The sequence below is a fragment of the Oncorhynchus gorbuscha genome, linkage group LG06 (genome assembly GCF_021184085.1).
Source record: "Oncorhynchus gorbuscha isolate QuinsamMale2020 ecotype Even-year linkage group LG06, OgorEven_v1.0, whole genome shotgun sequence".
In the NCBI taxonomy this organism is placed as follows: Eukaryota; Metazoa; Chordata; class Actinopteri; order Salmoniformes; family Salmonidae; genus Oncorhynchus; species Oncorhynchus gorbuscha.
Window position 1 is genome coordinate 10,264,371 of NC_060178.1, and position 17,894 is coordinate 10,282,264.

The following is a 17,894-nucleotide window of genomic DNA, read 5'->3' on the forward strand; positions in this document are numbered from 1 at the left end:
GAGAACAGGGTTTTCTACACAGGTCTTTGTGAGTGCTCTAACCAGACCCCTAGCCTCCAGGGTCAGTAGAGAACAGGGTTTTCTACACAGGTCTTTGTGAGTGCTCTATCCAGCTTAGTGTTGGGTGCAGTAGACCACTCAGTGCTAGAGGTGTTCATCTATTAACATAATCACTTAGTTGAGAGAAGAGAACACGAGAAGGTGTAGATAGTTTATCTGCTCCAGACCCCCCCCCCCCCCACCCCCCCGCGCTGGCTCTAATCCTGAACCTGAACTATTTAAACTGAGGAATTATTAACCTGAATTATTGGGGGCATTTAGCCAATATGGAATTATCTGACAGCATTATGAATATACGTTGTTTTATTGAATATCATGTGAAAACCTGTTGTCCAATGCTGTTTATTCTGCCTATATGCTTGAACCTATATGAAAAACAATTCATACAAAAAAGAGAGGATTAATGACTAACCCAGTATGTTATTGTATGTTCCAGATACTATACTGTATGTTATTGTATGTTCCAGACACTATACTGTATGTTCCAGATACTATACTGTATGTTCCAGATACTATACTGTATGTTCCAGATACTATACTGTATGTTCCAGATACTATACTGTATGTTCCAGATACTATACTGTATGTTCCAGATACTATACTGTATGTTCCAGATACTATACTGTATGTTCCAGATACTATACTGTATGTTCCAGATACTATACTGTATGTTCCTAACACTATACTGTATGTTCCAGATACTATACTGTTTGTTCCAGATACTATACTGTATGTTCCAGATACTATACTGTATGCTCCTAACACTATACTGTATGTTCCAGATACTATACTGTATGTTCCTAACACTATACTGTATGTTCCAGATACTATACTGTTTGTTCCAGATACTATACTGTTTGTTCCAGATACTATACTGTATGTTCCAGATACTATACTGTATGTTCCAGATACTATACTGTATGCTCCTAACACTATACTGTATGTTCCAGATACTATACTGTATGCTCCTAACACTATACTGTATGTTCCAGATACTATACTGTTTGTTCCAGATACTATACTGTATGTTCCAGATACTATACTGTATGTTCCAGATACTATACTGTATGTTCCAGATACTATACTGTATGCTCCTAACACTATACTGTATGTTCCAGATACTATACTGTTTGTTCCAGATACTATACTGTATGTTCCAGATACTATACTGTATGTTCCAGATACTATACTGTATGTTCCAGATACTATACTGTATGTTCCAACACTATACTGTATGTTCCAGATACTATACTGTTTGTTCCAGATACTATACTGTATGTTCCAGATACTATACTGTATGTTCCAGATACTATACTGTATGTTCCAGATACTATACTGTATGTTCCTGTATGTTCCAGATACTATACTGTATGTTCCAGATACTATACTGTATGTTCCTAACACTATACTGTATGTTCCAGATACTATACTGTATGTTCCAGATACTATACTGTATGTTCCAGACACTATACTGTATGTTCCAGACACAATACTTTATGTTACTGTATGTTCCAGATACTATACTGTATGTTCCAGATACTATACTGTATGTTCCAGACACTATACTGTATGTTCCAGACACAATACTTTATGTTACTGTATGTTCCAGATACTATACTGTATGTTCCAGACACTATACTGTATGTTCCAGATACTATACTGTATGTTCCAGATACTATACTGTATGTTCCTGTATGTTCCAGATACTATACTGTATGTTATTGTATGTTCCAGATACTATACTGTATGTTCCAGATACTATACTGTATGTTCCAGATACTATACTGTATGTTCCAGATACTATAATGTATGTTCCAGATACTATAATGTATGTTCCAGATACTATAATGTATGTTCCAGACACTATACTGTATGTTCCAGATACTATACTGTATGTTCCAGATACTATACTGTATGTTCCTAACACTATACTGTATGTTCCAGATACTATACTGTTTGTTCCAGATACTATACTGTATGTTCCAGATACTATACTGTATGTTCCAGATACTATACTGTATGTTCCAGATACTATACTGTATGTTCCAGATACTATACTGTATGTTCCTAACACTATACTGTATGTTCCAGATACTATACTGTATGTTCCAGATACTATACTGTATGTTCCAGATACTATACTGTATGTTCCAGATACTATACTGTATGTTCCTAACACTATACTGTATGTTCCTAACACTATACTGTATGTTCCAGATACTATACTGTATGTTCCAGATACTATACTGTATGTTCCAGACACTATACTGTATGTTACTGTATGTTCCAGACTCTATACTGTATGTTACTGTATGTTCCAGACACAATACTTTGTTACTGTATGTTCCAGACAGAATACTGTATGTTCTAGACAGAATACTGTATGTTCTAGACAGAATACTGTAAGAATACTGTATGTTCTAGACAGAATACTGTAAGAATACTGTATGTTCTAGACAGAATACTGTATGTTCTAGACAGAATACTGTATGTTCCAACATGTCTGAAACTCAGTCACCCTCCTTATGCCACATTGGACTTTCCTGGAAGTCAACCTCCTTCATTTGTCTCAGAGAACACTAGATCATCCCACTGTTGGCTCGACCGAAGACAGAACGAGTGAGAGGAAGGGAGGGAGTGAGAGAGAGGGAGAGGAACAAAGGGTGAGGTCTAGCTACACTCTAGAGCAGAGAGAATGGTTCTGAAATCCGCAACGGTATGCAATCCAGCTTAACAATGTACTCATTGAACAATGGGAGTACATTCTTTCTTACTGGGGACCACAGCAGCACAGCCACACCACAATGGCCCTGTTTTATGAGAGTCCCTGTGTCACAGTTCTGCAGATATTAGGCCCAGGCAGCCGCACAGTCCATCATGTCACTTGTTAAATCTACTCCAATCAGTGTAGATTTGTAGTTGTATTTATTATGGATCCCCATTAGCCAAGGCAGCAGCTACTCTTCCTGGGGTCTGGCAAAATTAAGACAGTTATACAATTTGAAGAACATTACAATACATTCATGACAGAATTCACAACACACTAGGCCCATACTCCACTACCTCATATCTACAACACAAAACCCATGTGTGTGTGTATAGTGTGTATGTCATCTTGCATGTGTCTGTGCCTATGTTTGTGTTGCTTCACTGTCCCCACTGTTTCATAAGGTGTATGTACCTGCTTTTTAAATCTGATTCTAATGCTTGCATCAGTTACCTGATGTGGAATAGAGTTCCATGTAGTCATGGCTCTATGTAGTACTGTGGAATAGAGTTCCATGTAGTCATGGCTCTATGTAGTACTGTGGAATAGAGTTCCATGTAGTCATGGCTCTATGTAGTACTGTGGAATAGAGTTCCATGTAGTCATGGCTCTATGTAGTACTGTGGAATAGAGTTCCATGTAGTCAGGGCTCTATGTAGTACTGTGGAATAGAGTTCCATGTAGTCATGGCTCCATGTTGTACTGTGGAATAGAGTTCCATGTAGTCATGGCTCTATGTAGTACTGTGGAATAGAGTTCCATGTAGTCATGGCTCTATGTAGTACTGTGGAATAGAGTTCCATGTAGTCATGGCTCTATGTAGTACTGTGGAATAGAGTTCCATGTAGTTATGGCTCTATGTAGTACTGTGTGCCTCCCATAGTCTGTTCTGGACTTGAGGACTGTGAAGAGACCTCTGGTTGCATGTCTTGTGGGGTATGCATGGTTGTCCGAGCTGTGTGCTAGCATTTTAAACAGACAGCTAGGTACCTTCAGCTTGTCAACACCTCTTACGCCATGCCCAAACTGGACGCGTGCCATCGTGCACAAATTGATTTTGTCCACCCCACGCCAAACACGATCATACATTTACATTTAAGTCATTTAGCAGACGCTCTTATCCAGAGCGACTTACAAATTGGTGCATTCACCTTATGACATCCAGTAGAACAGTCACTTTACAATAGTGCATCTAAATCTTAAAGGGGGGTGAGAAGGATTACTTATCCTATCCTAGGTATTAAAGAGGTGGGGTTTCATGACACGCAGGACGAAATACAGTGGCTTGTGAAAGTATTCACTCCCCTTGGCATTTTTCCTATTTTGTTGCCTTACAACCTGAAATTAAAATAGATTTTTTGGGGGTTTGTATCATTTAATTTACACAACATGCCTACCACTTTGAAGATGCAACATATTTTTCATTGTGAAACAAGCAAGAAATAAGACAAAAAAACGGAAAACTTGAGCGTGCATAACTATTCACCCCCCCAAAGTCAATACTTTGTAGATCCACCTTTCGCAGCAGTTACAGCTGCAAGTCTCTCGGGGTATGTCTCTATAAGCTTGGCACATCTAGCCACTGGGATTTGTTCCCATTCTTCAAGGCAAAACTGCTCCAGTTCCTTCAAGTTGGATCGGTTCCGCTGGTGTACAGCAATCTTTAAGTCATACCACAGATTCTCAATTGGATTGAGGTCTGGGCTTTGACTAGGCCATTCCAAGACTGACACTGACACTCTTCCGTAAAGCCCAGCTCTGTGGAGTGAATGGCATAAAATGGTCCTATAGACGGATACTCCAATCTCCGCTGTGGAGCAGCTCCTTCAGGGTTATCTTTGTCTCTTTGTTGCCTCTCTGATTAATGCCCTCCTTGCCCGGTCCGTGAGTTTTGGTGGGCGGCCCTCTCTTGGCAGGTTTGTTTTGGTGCCATATTCTTTCCATTTTGAAATAATGGATGTAATGGTGCTCCGTGGGATGTTGAAAGTTTCTGATATTTTTTTATAACTCAACCCTGATCTGTACTTCTCCACAACTTTGTCCCTGACGTGTTTGGAGAGTTCCTTGGTCTTCATGGTGACGCTTGCTTGGTGGTGCCCCTTGCTTAGTGGTGTTGCAGACTCTGGGGCCTTTCAGAACAGGTGTATATATACTGAGATCATGTGACAGATCATGTGACACTTAGATTGCACACAGATGGACTTTATTCAAATTATTATGTGACTTCTGAAGGTAATTGGTTGCACCAGATCTTATTTAGGAGCTTCATAGCAAAGGGGTGAATACATATGCACACACCACTTTTCTAACCTTTTCTAGTCATCTCTCCTCCTTCCAGGCTTTATCTTCTTTGGACTTTGTGGCGATTGGCATCTAACTTAAATGTAAATGTAAATGTAACTTTCATTATAAGTTGTATTACCACGACCGACCTCAGTTCGTCTTTCAATCCCGTGTTTGTATAACCAATGAGGAGATGGCACATGGGTATCTGGTTCTATAAACCAATGAGGAGATGGGAGAGGCAGGACTTGCACTGTGTTCAGTGTCAGAAATAGAACTGACTTCTATTTTAGCGCTTGGAAACGCAGACACTCGTTGGCGCGTGTAATGATTGAATAACATGTATGTGTACATTTATTTTGCAACGCTCGCACACGTGACGCGAGCAGTGTGGTCAGCATGTTACAAAAACAAGAAATTATGAGGTTAATCTCTCCTCCACTTTGAGCCATGAGAGATTGACATGCATGTCATTAATGTTAGCTCTCTGTGTACTTTTAAGGCCGTGCTGCCCTGTTCTGAGCCAACTGCAACTTTCCCAAGTCTCACTTCGTGGCACCTGACCACATGACTGAACAGTAGTCCAGGTGCGACAAAACCAGGGCCTGTAGGACCTGCCTTGTTGATAGTGTTGTTAAGAAGGTAGAAACTAGGGTCTGTAGGACCTGCCTTGTTGATAGTGCTGTTAAGAAGGCAGAAACTAGGGCCTGTAGGACCTGCCTTATTGATAGTGCTGTTAAGAAGGTAGAAACTAGGGCCTGTAGGACCTGCCTTGTTGATAGTGCTATTAAGAAGGTAGAAACTAGGGCCTGTAGGACCTGCCTTGTTGATAGTGTTGTTAAGAAGGTAGAAACTAGGGCCTGTAGGACCTGCCTTATTGATAGTGCTGTTAAGAAGGTAGAAACTAGGGCCTGTAGGACCTGCCTTATTGATAGTGTTGTTAAGAAGGTAGAAACTAGGACCTGTAGGACCTGCCTTATTGATAGTGCTGTTAAGAAGGTTGAAACTAGGACCTGTAGGACCTGCCTTATTGATAGTGCTGTTAAGAAGGTTGAAACTAGGACCTGTAGGACCTGCCTTATTGATAGTGCTGTTAAGAAGGCAGTGCAGAGCATTATTATGGACATACTTCTCCCCATTTTAGCTACTGTTGTATCAATATGTTTTGACCATGACAGTTTACAATCCAGGGTTACTCCGAGCAGTTTAGTCACCTGAACTTGCTCAATTCCACATTATTCATTACGAGATGTAGTTGAGGTTTAGGGTTTAGTAAATGTTTTGTCCCAAATACTGCTGAAATTCTTTTAGTTTTGGAAATATTTAGGACTAACTTTGCTACCCATTCCGAAACTAACTGCAGCTCTTTGTTAAGTATTGCAGTCATTTCAATTGCTGTAGTAGCTGACGTGTATAGTGTTGAGTCATCCGCATACATAGACACACTGGCTTTACTCAAAGCATGTCATTAGTAAATATTGAAAAAAGCAAGGACCTTAGAATATCTCTTAGGGGTCTAGACCAGGTTACTGTACAGGACCTTAGAATATCTCTTAGGGGTCTAGACCAGGTTACTGTACAGGACCTTAGAATATCTCTTAGGGGTCTAGACCAGGTTACTGTACAGGACCTTAGAATATCTCTTAGGGGTCTAGACCAGGTTACTGTACAGGACCTTAGAATATCTCTTAGGGGTCTAGACCAGGTTATTGTACAGGACCTTAGAATATCTCTTAGGGGTCTAGACCAGGTTACTGTACAGGACCTTAGAATATCTCTTAGGGGTCTAGACCAGGTTATTGTACAGGACCTTAGAATATCTCTTAGGGGTCTAGACCAGGTTACTGTACAGGACCTTAGAATATCTCTTAGGGGTCTAGACCAGGTTACTGTACAGGACCTTAGAATATCTCTTAGGGGTCTAGACCAGGTTATTGTACAGGACCTTAGAATATCTCTTAGGGGTCTAGACCAGGTTACTGTACAGGACCTTAGAATATCTCTTAGGGGTCTAGACCAGGTTACTGTACAGGACCTTAGAATATCTCTTAGGGGTCTAGACCAGGTTATTGTACAGGACCTTAGAATATCTCTTAGGGGTCTAGACCAGGTTACTGTACAGGACCTTAGAATATCTCTTAGGGGTCTAGACCAGGTTACTGTACAGGACCTTAGAATATCTCTTAGGGGTCTAGAACAGGTTATTGTACAGGACCTTAGAATATCTCTTAGGGGTCTAGACCAGGTTACTGTACAGGACCTTAGAATATCTCTTAGGGGTCTAGACCAGGTTACTGTACAGGACCTTAGAATATCTCTTAGGGGTCTAGACCAGGTTATTGTACAGGACCTTAGAATATCTCTTAGGGGTCTAGACCAGGTTACTGTACAGGACCTTAGAATATCTCTGGGGTCTAGACCAGGTTATTGTACAGGACCTTAGAATATCTCTTAGGGGTCTAGACCAGGTTACTGTACAGGACCTTAGAATATCTCTTAGGGGTCTAGACCAGGTTATTGTACAGGACCTTAGAATATCTCTTAGGGGTCTAGACCAGGTTACTGTACAGGACCTTAGAATATCTCTTAGGGGTCTAGACCAGGTTACTGTACAGGACCTTAGAATATCTCTTAGGGGTCTAGACCAGGTTACTGTACAGGACCTTAGAATATCTCTTAGGGGTCTAGACCAGGTTACTGTACAGGACCTTAGAATATCTCTTAGGGGTCTAGACCAGGTTATTGTACAGGACCTTAGAATATCTCTTAGGGGTCTAGACCAGGTTACTGTACAGGACCTTAGAATATCTCTTAGGGGTCTAGACCAGGTTATTGTACAGGACCTTAGAATATCTCTTAGGGGTCTAGACCAGGTTATTGTAAAGCACTATGTGAGGACTGTCGATAAAGGCTAAATACATCTGATTGATTGAACTGTCACCGTAGGTCAGAGAAGTCTGAGAGCAATGAGAAGAGGATGATATGGTGTTCTGTTCATAGATCTCACTGGTGTTCTGTTCATAGACCTCACTATTGTTCTGTTCATAGACCTCACTATTGTTCTGTTCATAGATCTCACTAGTGTTCTGTTCATAGACCTCACTAGTGTTCTGTTCATAGACCTCACTAGTGTTCCGTTCATAGACCTCACTAGTGTTCTGTTCATAGACCTCACTGGTGTTCTGTTCATAGATCTCACTATTGTTCTGTTCATAGACCTCACTATTGTTCTGTTCATAGATCTCACTAGTGTTCCGTTCATAGACCTCACTAGTGTTCTGTTCATAGACCTCACTGGTGTTCTGTTCATAGACCTCACTAGTGTTCCGTTCATAGACCTCACTAGTGTTCTGTTCATAGACCTCACTAGTGTTCTGTTCATAGACCTCACTATTGTTCTGTTCATAGACCTCACTGGTGTTCTGTTCATAGACCTCACTAGTGTTCCGTTCATAGACCTCACTAGTGTTCTGTTCATAGACCTCACTGGTGTTCTGTTCATAGACCTCACTATTGTTCTGTTCATAGACCTCACTATTGTTCTGTTCATAGACCTCACTATTGTTCTGTTCATAGACCTCACTATTGTTCTGTTCATAGATCTCACTAGTGTTCTGTTCATAGACCTCACTATTGTTCTGTTCATAGACCTCACTAGTGTTCCGTTCATAGACCTCACTGGTGTTCTGTTCATAGACCTCACTAGTGTTCTGTTCATAGACCTGGCTAGTGTTCCGTTCATAGACCTGGCTAGTGTTCCGTTCATAGACCTGGTTAGTGTTCCGTTCATAGACCTGGCTAGTGTTCCGTTCATAGACCTGGCTAGTGTTCCGTTCATAGACCTGGCTAGTGTTCCGTTCATAGACCTGGCTAGTGTTCCGTTCATAGACCTGGCTAGTGTTCCGTTAGACCTGGCTAGTGTTCCGTTCATATAGACCTGGCTAGTGTTCCGTTCATAGACCTGGCTAGTGTTCCGTTCATAGACCTGGCTAGTGTTCCGTTCATAGACCTGGCTAGTGTTCCATAGACTCATAGACCTGGCTAGTGTTCCGTTCATAGACCTGGCTAGTGTTCCGTTCATAGACCTGGCTAGTGTTCCGTTCATAGACCTGGCTAGTGTTCCGTTCATAGACCTGGCTTGTTCCGTTCATAGACCTGGACCTGGCTAGTGTTCCTGGCTCCGTAGACCTGGCTAGTGTTCCGTTCATAGACTAGTGGCTTGTTCCGTTCATAGACCTGGCTAGTGTTCCGTTCATAGACCTGGCTAGTGTTCCGTTCATAGACCTGGCTAGTGTTCCGTTCATAGACCTGGCTAGTGTTCCGTTCATAGACCTGGCTAGTGTTCCGTTCATAGACCTGGCTAGTGTTCCGTTCATAGACCTGGCTAGTGTTCCGTTCATAGACCTGGCTAGTGTTCCGTTCATAGACCTGGCTAGTGTTCCGTTCATAGACCTGGCTAGTGTTCCGTTCATAGACCTGGCTAGTGTTCCGTTCATAGACCTGGCTAGTGTTCCGTTCCGTTCATAGACCTGGCTAGTGTTCCGTTCATAGACCTGGCTAGTGTTCCGTTCATAGACCTGGCTAGTGTTCCGTTCATAGACCTGGCTAGTGTTCCGTTCATAGACCTGGCTAGTGTTCCGTTCATAGACCTGGCTAGTGTTCCATAGACCTGGCTAGTGTTCCGTTCATAGACCTGGCTAGTGTTCCGTTCATAGACCTGGCTAGTGTTCCGTTCATAGACCTGGCTAGTGTTCCGTTCATAGACCTGGCTAGTGTTCCGTTCAGTGGCTTCCGTTCAGTGTTCCGACCTGGCTAGTGTTCCGTTCATAGACCTGGCTTGTTCCGTTCATAGACCTGGCTAGTGTTCCGTTCATAGACCTGGCTAGTGTTCCGTTCATAGACCTGGCTAGTGTTCCGTTCATAGACCTGGCTAGTGTTCCGTAGACCTGGCTAGTGTTCCGTTCATAGACCTGGCTAGTGTTCCGTTCATAGACCTGGCTAGTGTTCCGTTCATAGACCTGGCTAGTGTTCCGTTCATAGACCTGGCTAGTGTTAGTGTTCCGTTCATAGACCTGGCTAGTGTTCCGTTCATAGACCTGGCTAGTGTTCCGTTCATAGACCTGGTTAGTGTTCCGTTCATAGACCTGGCTAGTGTTCCGTTCATAGACCTGGCTAGTGTTCCGTTCATAGACCTGGCTAGTGTTCCGTTCATAGACCTGGCTAGTGTTCCGTTCATAGACCTGGCTAGTGTTCCGTTCATAGACCTGGCTAGTGTTCCGTTCATAGACCTGGCTAGTGTTCCGTTCATAGACCTGGCTAGTGTTCCGTTCATAGACCTGGCTAGTGTTCCGTTCATAGACCTGGCTAGTGTTCCGTTCATAGACCTGGCTAGTGTTCCGTTCATGGCTAGTGTTCCGTTCAGACCTGGCTAGTGTTCCGTTCATAGACCTGGCTAGTGTTCCCTGTTCATAGACCTGGCTAGTGTTCCGTTCATAGACCTGGCTAGTGTTTCGTTCATAGACCTGGCTAGTGTTTCGTTCATAGACCTGGCTAGTGTTCCGTTCATAGACCTGGCTAGTGTTCCGTTTATAGACCTGGCTAGTGTTCCGTTCATAGACCTGGCTAGTGTTCCGTTCATAGACCTGGCTAGTGTTCCGTTCATAGACCTGGCTAGTGTTCCGTTCATAGACCTCACAACTGCAGGAAATTACAAAAGAGCCAAATGTGTCACTATGGTGCTGCGTGACAATTTCGTGTAAGTGAGGGAGAGTGGTTTACATACTGTCACGCTGTAGCGGAAATATAAGAGGACCCTGAGTAGGTCTTCAACTTCCCTTACCAGAGTCATTGTTCTGGGGGATAGGGGGAGGCTACCAAAGGGGAGAAGTGGAGCCTGACTGTAGGGCTATTTCCTTAAAACACTTCTTTGTCTCTTGTACGTTTGGAAGTGTGGACAGTGGTGTAAAGTACTTAAGTAAAAAAAATACTTTAAGTAGTATACTTTACTAGTTATATTTTTGACTACTTTTACTTTACTACATTCCTAAAGAAAATGTATGTACCTTTCACATACGTTTTCCTTGACACCCAAAAGTACTTGTTACATTTTTTATGCTTAACAGGACAGGAAAATGGTCCAATTCACACACTTATCAAGAGAACATCCCTGGTCATTCCTACTGCATATTATCTGCTGGACTCACTAAACACAAATGCTTCATTTGTAAATGATGTCTGAGTTTTGGCGCGTGCCCCTGGCTGTCCGTAAATTTAAATAACTTGAAAATGGTGCCGTCTTGGTTTGCTTAATTTAAAGAATTTGAAATTAATTATACTTTTACTTTTGATACTTAAGTATATTTTTAGCAATTCCATTTACTTTGATACGTTGGTAGATTTAAAACCAAACACTTAAATACTTTTAATCAAGTAGTATTTTACAGGGTAACTGACTTTTACCTGATCCATTTTCTATGAAAGTATCTTTACTTTACCTCAAGTAGGACAAGTGGCTACTTTGTCCACCGCTGTGCATGTATTATAGATAGGAAGAGAAGAGAGAGAAAATGAAGCCAGGCTAGGTCTCATGTAGGCTTCAGAAAAACAATCCTGACCTGAATAGGATGCCTTTCGCTACCGTTCTTCTCTCAATGGTGAATCATACCTGACCTGCCAACACCTCCGCAAATACAGCATCCCTCACAAGGTCAACAATCAATATGCATCTTACTAAGGAAACACCTAGCGTGTCCATTCTGTAGAATACTGTATAATGAATGAGAAGAGAGCCCATGTGGCTATGTGACGTGTCAAGAGGTCGAGGTCCGGATATTTCCCTCTCGTCGCTGCCGTGTTTACAAGGTCATAACGGAGCCTGTTGGAGCAGGGACGTCTGGTCGGGTCGTGTTTACAAGGCCATAACGGAGCCTGTTGGAGCAGGGATGTCTGGTCGTGTTTACAAGGCCATAATAGAGCCTGTTGGAGCAGGGATGTCTGGTCTAGTCATGTTTACAAGGCCATAATGGAGCCTGTTGGAGCAGGGACGTCTAGTCGTGTTTACAAGGCCATAATGGAGCCTGTTGGAGCAGGGATGTCTAGTCATGTTTACAAGGTCATAACGGAGCAGGGATGTTTGGTCATGTTTACAAGGCCATAACGGAGCAGGGATGTCTGGTCATGTTTACAAGGCCATAACGGAGCCTGTTGGAGCAGGGACGTCTGGTCGGGTCGTGTTTACAAGGCCATAATGGAGCCTGTTGAAGCAGGGACGTCTGGTCGGGTCGTGTTTACAAGGCCATAACGGAGCCTGTTGGAGCAGGGATGTCTGGTCGTGTTTACAAGGCCATAATGGAGCCTGTTGGAGCAGGGACGTCTGGTCGGGTCGTGTTTACAAGGCCATAACGGAGCCTGTTGGAGCAGGGATGTCTGGTCGTGTTTACAAGGCCATAACGGAGCAGGGATGTCTGGTCGTGTTTACAAGGCCATAACGGAGCCTGTTGGAGCAGGGATGTCTAGTCATGTTTACAAGGCCATAACGGAGCAGGGATGTCTGGTCGTGTTTACAAGGCCATAACGGAGCCTGTTGGAGCAGGGACGTCGGGTCGTGTTTACAAGGCCATAATGGAGCCTGTTGGAGCAGGGATGTCTGGTCTAGTCATGTTTACAAGGCCATAACGGAGCCTGTTGGAGCAGGGATGTCTAGTCGTGTTTACAAGGCCATAATGGAGCCTGTTGGAGCAGGGATGTCTGGTCTAGTCATGTTTACAAGGCCATAACGGAGCCTGTTGGAGCAGGGATGTCTGGTCTAATCATGTTTACAAGGCCATAACGGAGCCTGTTGGAGCAGGGATGTCTGGTCTAGTCATGTTTACAAGGCCATAATGGAGCCTGTTGGAGCAGGGATGTCTGGTCTAGTCATGTTTACAAGGCCATAACGGAGCCTGTTGGAGCAGGGATGTCTGGTCTAATCATGTTTACAAGGCCATAATGGAGCATGTTGGAGCAGGGACGTCTGGTCTAGTCGTGTTTACAAGGCCATAACGGAGCCTGTTGGAGCAGGGACGTCTGGTCTAGTCGTGTTTACAAGGCCATAACGGAGCCTGTTGGAGCAGGGATGTCTGGTCATGTTTACAAGGCCATAACGGAGCCTGTTGGAGCAGGGATGTCTAGTCATGTTTATAAGGTCATAACGGAGCAGGGATGTCTGGTCATGTTTACGAGGCCATAAACGGAGCCTGTTGGAGCAGGGATGTCTGGTCTAATCATGTTTACAAGGCCATAACGGAGCCTGTTGGAGCAGGGATGCCTGGTCTAGTCGTGTTTACAAGGCCATAAGGGAGCCTGTTGGAGCAGGGACGTCTAGTCGTGTTTACAAGGCCATAACGGAGCAGGGATGTCTGGTCATGTTTACGAGGCCATAATGGAGCCTGTTGGAGCAGGGATGTCTGGTCTAATCATGTTTACAAGGCCATAACGGAGCCTGTTGGAGCAGGGATGCCTGGTCTAGTCGTGTTTACAAGGCCATAAGGGAGCCTGTTGGAGCAGGGACGTCTAGTCGTGTTTACAAGGCCATAACGGAGCAGGGATGTCTGGTCATGTTTACAAGGCCATAACGGAGCCTGTTGGAGCAGGGATGTCTAGTCGTGTTTACAAGGCCATAATGGAGCCTGTTGGAGCAGGGACGTCTGGTCTAGTCGTGTTTACAAGGCCATAACGGAGCCTGTTGGAGCAGGGACGTCTGGTCGGGTCGTGTTTACAAGGCCATAACGGAGCCTGTTGGAGCAGGGACGTCTGGTCTAGTCGTGTTTACAAGGCCATAACGGAGCCTGTTGGAGCAGGGACGTCTGGTCTAGTCGTATTCCTCTTATTAACAAACCACTGGCCTCTCCAGGGGAAGGTTGGACTACAAGTGATGACTTTGGATTTCGTATGAAACTGGGTTTGTTAGTGAGTCCAACGTACAAAACACAGCCTTTTGAAATGCCATTAGAATGACCTATGTAAGTAGAGTGTAATTTGTAGATGTTGTGTTGGGTTAGTTGCTATGTGCAGTGGCTCATAGGGACAAAATGCATGTTTCTCTTGTGCATGTGGAATGACCTTGGATGTTCATTACAGTGTATGAGAGAACAGTCTGATACCTTCCAAACCATCTTCACTCTATCTTTTGCTGACCACTTCCTTCCTTCCTTCCTTCCTTAACGTCCACTCATCCTTCCTTCCTTCCATAACGTCCACTCATCCTTCCTTCCTTCCTTCCTTCCTTCCTTCCTTCCTTCCTTCCTTCCTTCCTTCCATAACGTCCACTCATCCTTCCTTCCTTCCATAACGTCAACTCATCCTTCATTCCTTCCTTCCTTCCATAACGTCCACTCATCCTTCATTCCTTCCTTCCTTCCATAACGTCCACTCTTCCTTCATTCCTTCCTTCCTTCCATAACGTCCACTCATCCATCCTTCCTTCCTTCCTTCCATAACGTCCACTCATCCTTCCTTCCTTCCTTCCATAACGTCCACTCATCCTTCCTTCCTTCCTTCCTTCCATAACGTCCACTCACTCATCCTTCCTTCCTTCCTTCCTTCCTTCCTTCCTTCCTTCCATAACGACCACTCACTCATCCTTCCTTCCTTCCTTCCTTCCATAACGTCCACTCACTCATCCTTCATTCCTTCCTTCCATAACGTCCACTCACTCATCCTTCATTCCTTCCTTCCATAACGTCCACTCACTCATCATTCCTTCCTTCCTTCCATAACGTCCACTCACTCATCCTTCATTCCTTCCTTCCATAACGTCCACTCACTCATCCTTCCTTCCTTCCTTCCATAACGTCCACTCACTCATCCTTCATTCCTTCCTTCCATAACATCCACTCACTCATCCTTCCTTCCTTCCTTCCATAACGTCCACTCACTCATCCTTCATTCCTTCCTTCCATAACATCCACTCACTCATCCTTCCTTCCTTCCATAACGTCCACTCACTCATCCTTCCTTCCTTCCTTCCTTCCTTCCTTCCTTCCTTCCTTCCTTCCTTCCTTCCTTCCTTCCTTCCTTCCTTCCTTCCTTAACGTCCACTCACTCATCCTTCCTTCCTTCCATAACGTCCACTCACTCATCCTTCCTTCCTTCCTTCCATAACGTCCACTCATCCATCCTTCCTTCCTTCTGTAATGTCTATTTTTATTTTCCTTCCTGTCTTCCTTCATTCCTTCCTTCCATAACGTTCACTCATCCTTCCTTCCTTCCTTCCTTCCTTCCTTCCTTCCTTCCATAACGTCCACTCATCCTTCATTCCTTCCTTCCATAATGTCCACTCATCCTTCATTCCTTCCTTCCATAATGTCCACTCATCCTTCCTTCCTTCCTTCCATAACGTCCACTCATCCTTCATTCCTTCCTTCCTTCCATAACGTCCACTCATCCTTCCTTCCTTCCTTCCTTCCTTCCTTCCTTCCTTCCATAACGTCCACTCATCCTTCATTCCTTCCTTCCATAATGTCCACTCATCCTTCATTCCTTCCTTCCATAACGTCCACTCATCCTTCATTCCTTCCTTCCATAACGTCCACTCATCCTTTATTCCTTCCTTCCATAACGTCCACTCATCCATCCTTCCTTCCATAACGTCCACTCATCCATCCTTCCTTCCTTCCTTCCTTCCTTCCTTCCTTCCTTCCATAACGTCCACTCACTCATCCTTCCTTCCTTCCTTCCATAACGTCCACTCATCCTTCATTCCTTCCTTCCATAATGTCCACTCACTCATCCTTCCTTCCTTCCTTCCATAACGTCCACTCACTCATCCTTCATTCCTGCCTTCCATAACGTCCACTCACTCATCCTTCCTTCCTTCCTTCCATAACGTCCACTCACTCATCCTTCATTCCTTCCTTCCATAATGTCCACTCACTCATCCTTCCTTCCTTCCTTCCATAACGTCCACTCATCCTTCCTTCCTTCCATAAACATCCACTCACTCATCCTTCATTCCTTCCTTCCATAACGTCCACTCACTCATCCTTCCTTCCTTCCATAACGTCCACTCACTCATCCTTCCTTCCTTCCTTCCTTCCATAACGTCCACTCACTCATCCTTCATTCCTTCCTTTCATAATGTCCACTCACTCATCCTTCCTTCCTTCCTTCCATAACGTCCACTCACTCATCCTTCATTCCTTCCTTCCATAACGTCCACTCACTCATCCTTCCTTCCTTCCTTCCATAACGTCCACTCACTCATTCCTCATTCCTTCCTTCCATAACGTCCACTCACTCTTCCTTCCTTCCTTCCTTCCTTCCTTCCTTCCTTCCTTCCTTCCTTCCTTCCTTCCTTCCTTCCTTCCTTCCTTCCTTCCTTCCTTCCTTCCATAACGTCCACTCACTCATCCTTCCTTCCATAACGTCCACTCACTCATCCTTCCTTCCTTCCTTCCATAACGTCCACTCACTCATCCTTCATTCCTTCCATAACGTCCACTCACTCATCCTTCCTTCCTTCCATAACGTCCACTCATCCATCCTTCCTTCCTTCCATAACGTCCACTCACTCATCCTTCCTTCCTTCCTTCCATAACGTCCACTCACTCATCCTTCATTCCTTCCTTCCATAACGTCCACTCACTCATCCTTCATTCCTTCCTTCCATAATGTCCACTCATCCATCCATCCTTCCTTCCTTCCTTCCTTCCTTCCTTCCTTCCTTCCTTCCTTCCTTCCTTCCTTCCTTCCTTCCTTCCTTCCTTCCTTCCTTCCTTAACGTCCACTCATCCATCCTTCCTTCCTTCTGTAATGTCTATTTTTATTTTCCTTCCTGCCTGCCTGCCTGCCTGCCTGCCTGCCTGCCTGCCTGCCTGCCTGCCTGCCTGCCTGCCTGCCTGCCTGCCTGCCTGCCTGCCTGCCTGCCTGCCTGCCTGCCTTCTTTCTGTAATGTCCACTCATCCAGCCTTTGTTGTCTGAAGCGTAACACAAAGCCCACAGAGACGAGAAATGCTGCAGCGTCTGAACGTGTTTCTTTAGATGTCGTTGCGTGTTCTCTCAGAAGTTTAACTCCCACTGTCAGAGACGGGGCCCGAAATGTGGGGACAAACACGCAATTCAACATCAATCAAATGTATTTATAAAGCCCTTTTTACATCAACAGTTGTGACAAAATGCTTATACAGAAACCCAGCCTCAAACACCAGAGAACAAGCAATGCAGATGTAGAAGCACAGTGGCTAGGAAAAACTCCCTAGAAAGGGAGGAACCTAGGAAGAAACCAGGCTCTGATGGGTTGCCAGATTATAAGAGTACATGGTCATTAAGGCCAGATCGTTCTTCAAGATGTTCAAACGTTCATAGATGACCAGCAGGGTCAAATAATAATTACAGTGGTTGTAGAGGGTGCAACAGGTCAACACCTTAGGAGTAAATGTCCTGTTGCTTTTCATCCCCCTTCTGACTGTTAAATTCCATCCTTTGAAACGGCACGCCACGGATAGTTATTGTGGACAGGATGGTTGTTGTTCTTGATGCACAGTGCCCAATGGTATTTGAGGCTACTCATTATTGAGGCGTCTGATGTAGTGTACCACTGATGTAGTGTACCACTGATGTAGTGTATCTGCGATGTACACACACACACACACACACACACACACACACACACACACACACACACACACACACACACACACACACACACACACACACACACACACACACACACACACACACACACACACACACACACACACACACACACACACACACACACACACACACACACACACACACACACACA

The 17,894-nt window shown here is 44.2% G+C and overlaps 2 protein-coding genes across 2 annotated transcripts in view; one reads left to right on the forward strand and one right to left on the reverse strand.

The window, feature by feature from the left end:
• The window catches only part of LOC124037387 (dynein heavy chain-like), a 79,395-nt gene extending 75,527 nt beyond the window's left edge, over positions 1-3,868 (reverse strand). The window contains exons 1-3 of the mRNA XM_046352090.1: positions 3,818-3,868; positions 1,791-2,327; positions 536-1,270 (exon numbers count right to left, since the gene is read on the reverse strand). Of these exons, the coding sequence (XP_046208046.1) occupies positions 536-1,270; positions 1,791-2,327; positions 3,818-3,868 (1,323 nt within the window). The remainder of the gene's footprint in view (positions 1-535; positions 1,271-1,790; positions 2,328-3,817) is intronic.
• Positions 1-17,894, forward strand: part of LOC124037512 (unconventional myosin-IXAa-like) — a 342,685-nt gene that overhangs the window by 34,123 nt on the left and 290,668 nt on the right. The gene's annotated exons all lie outside the window — the stretch shown is intronic.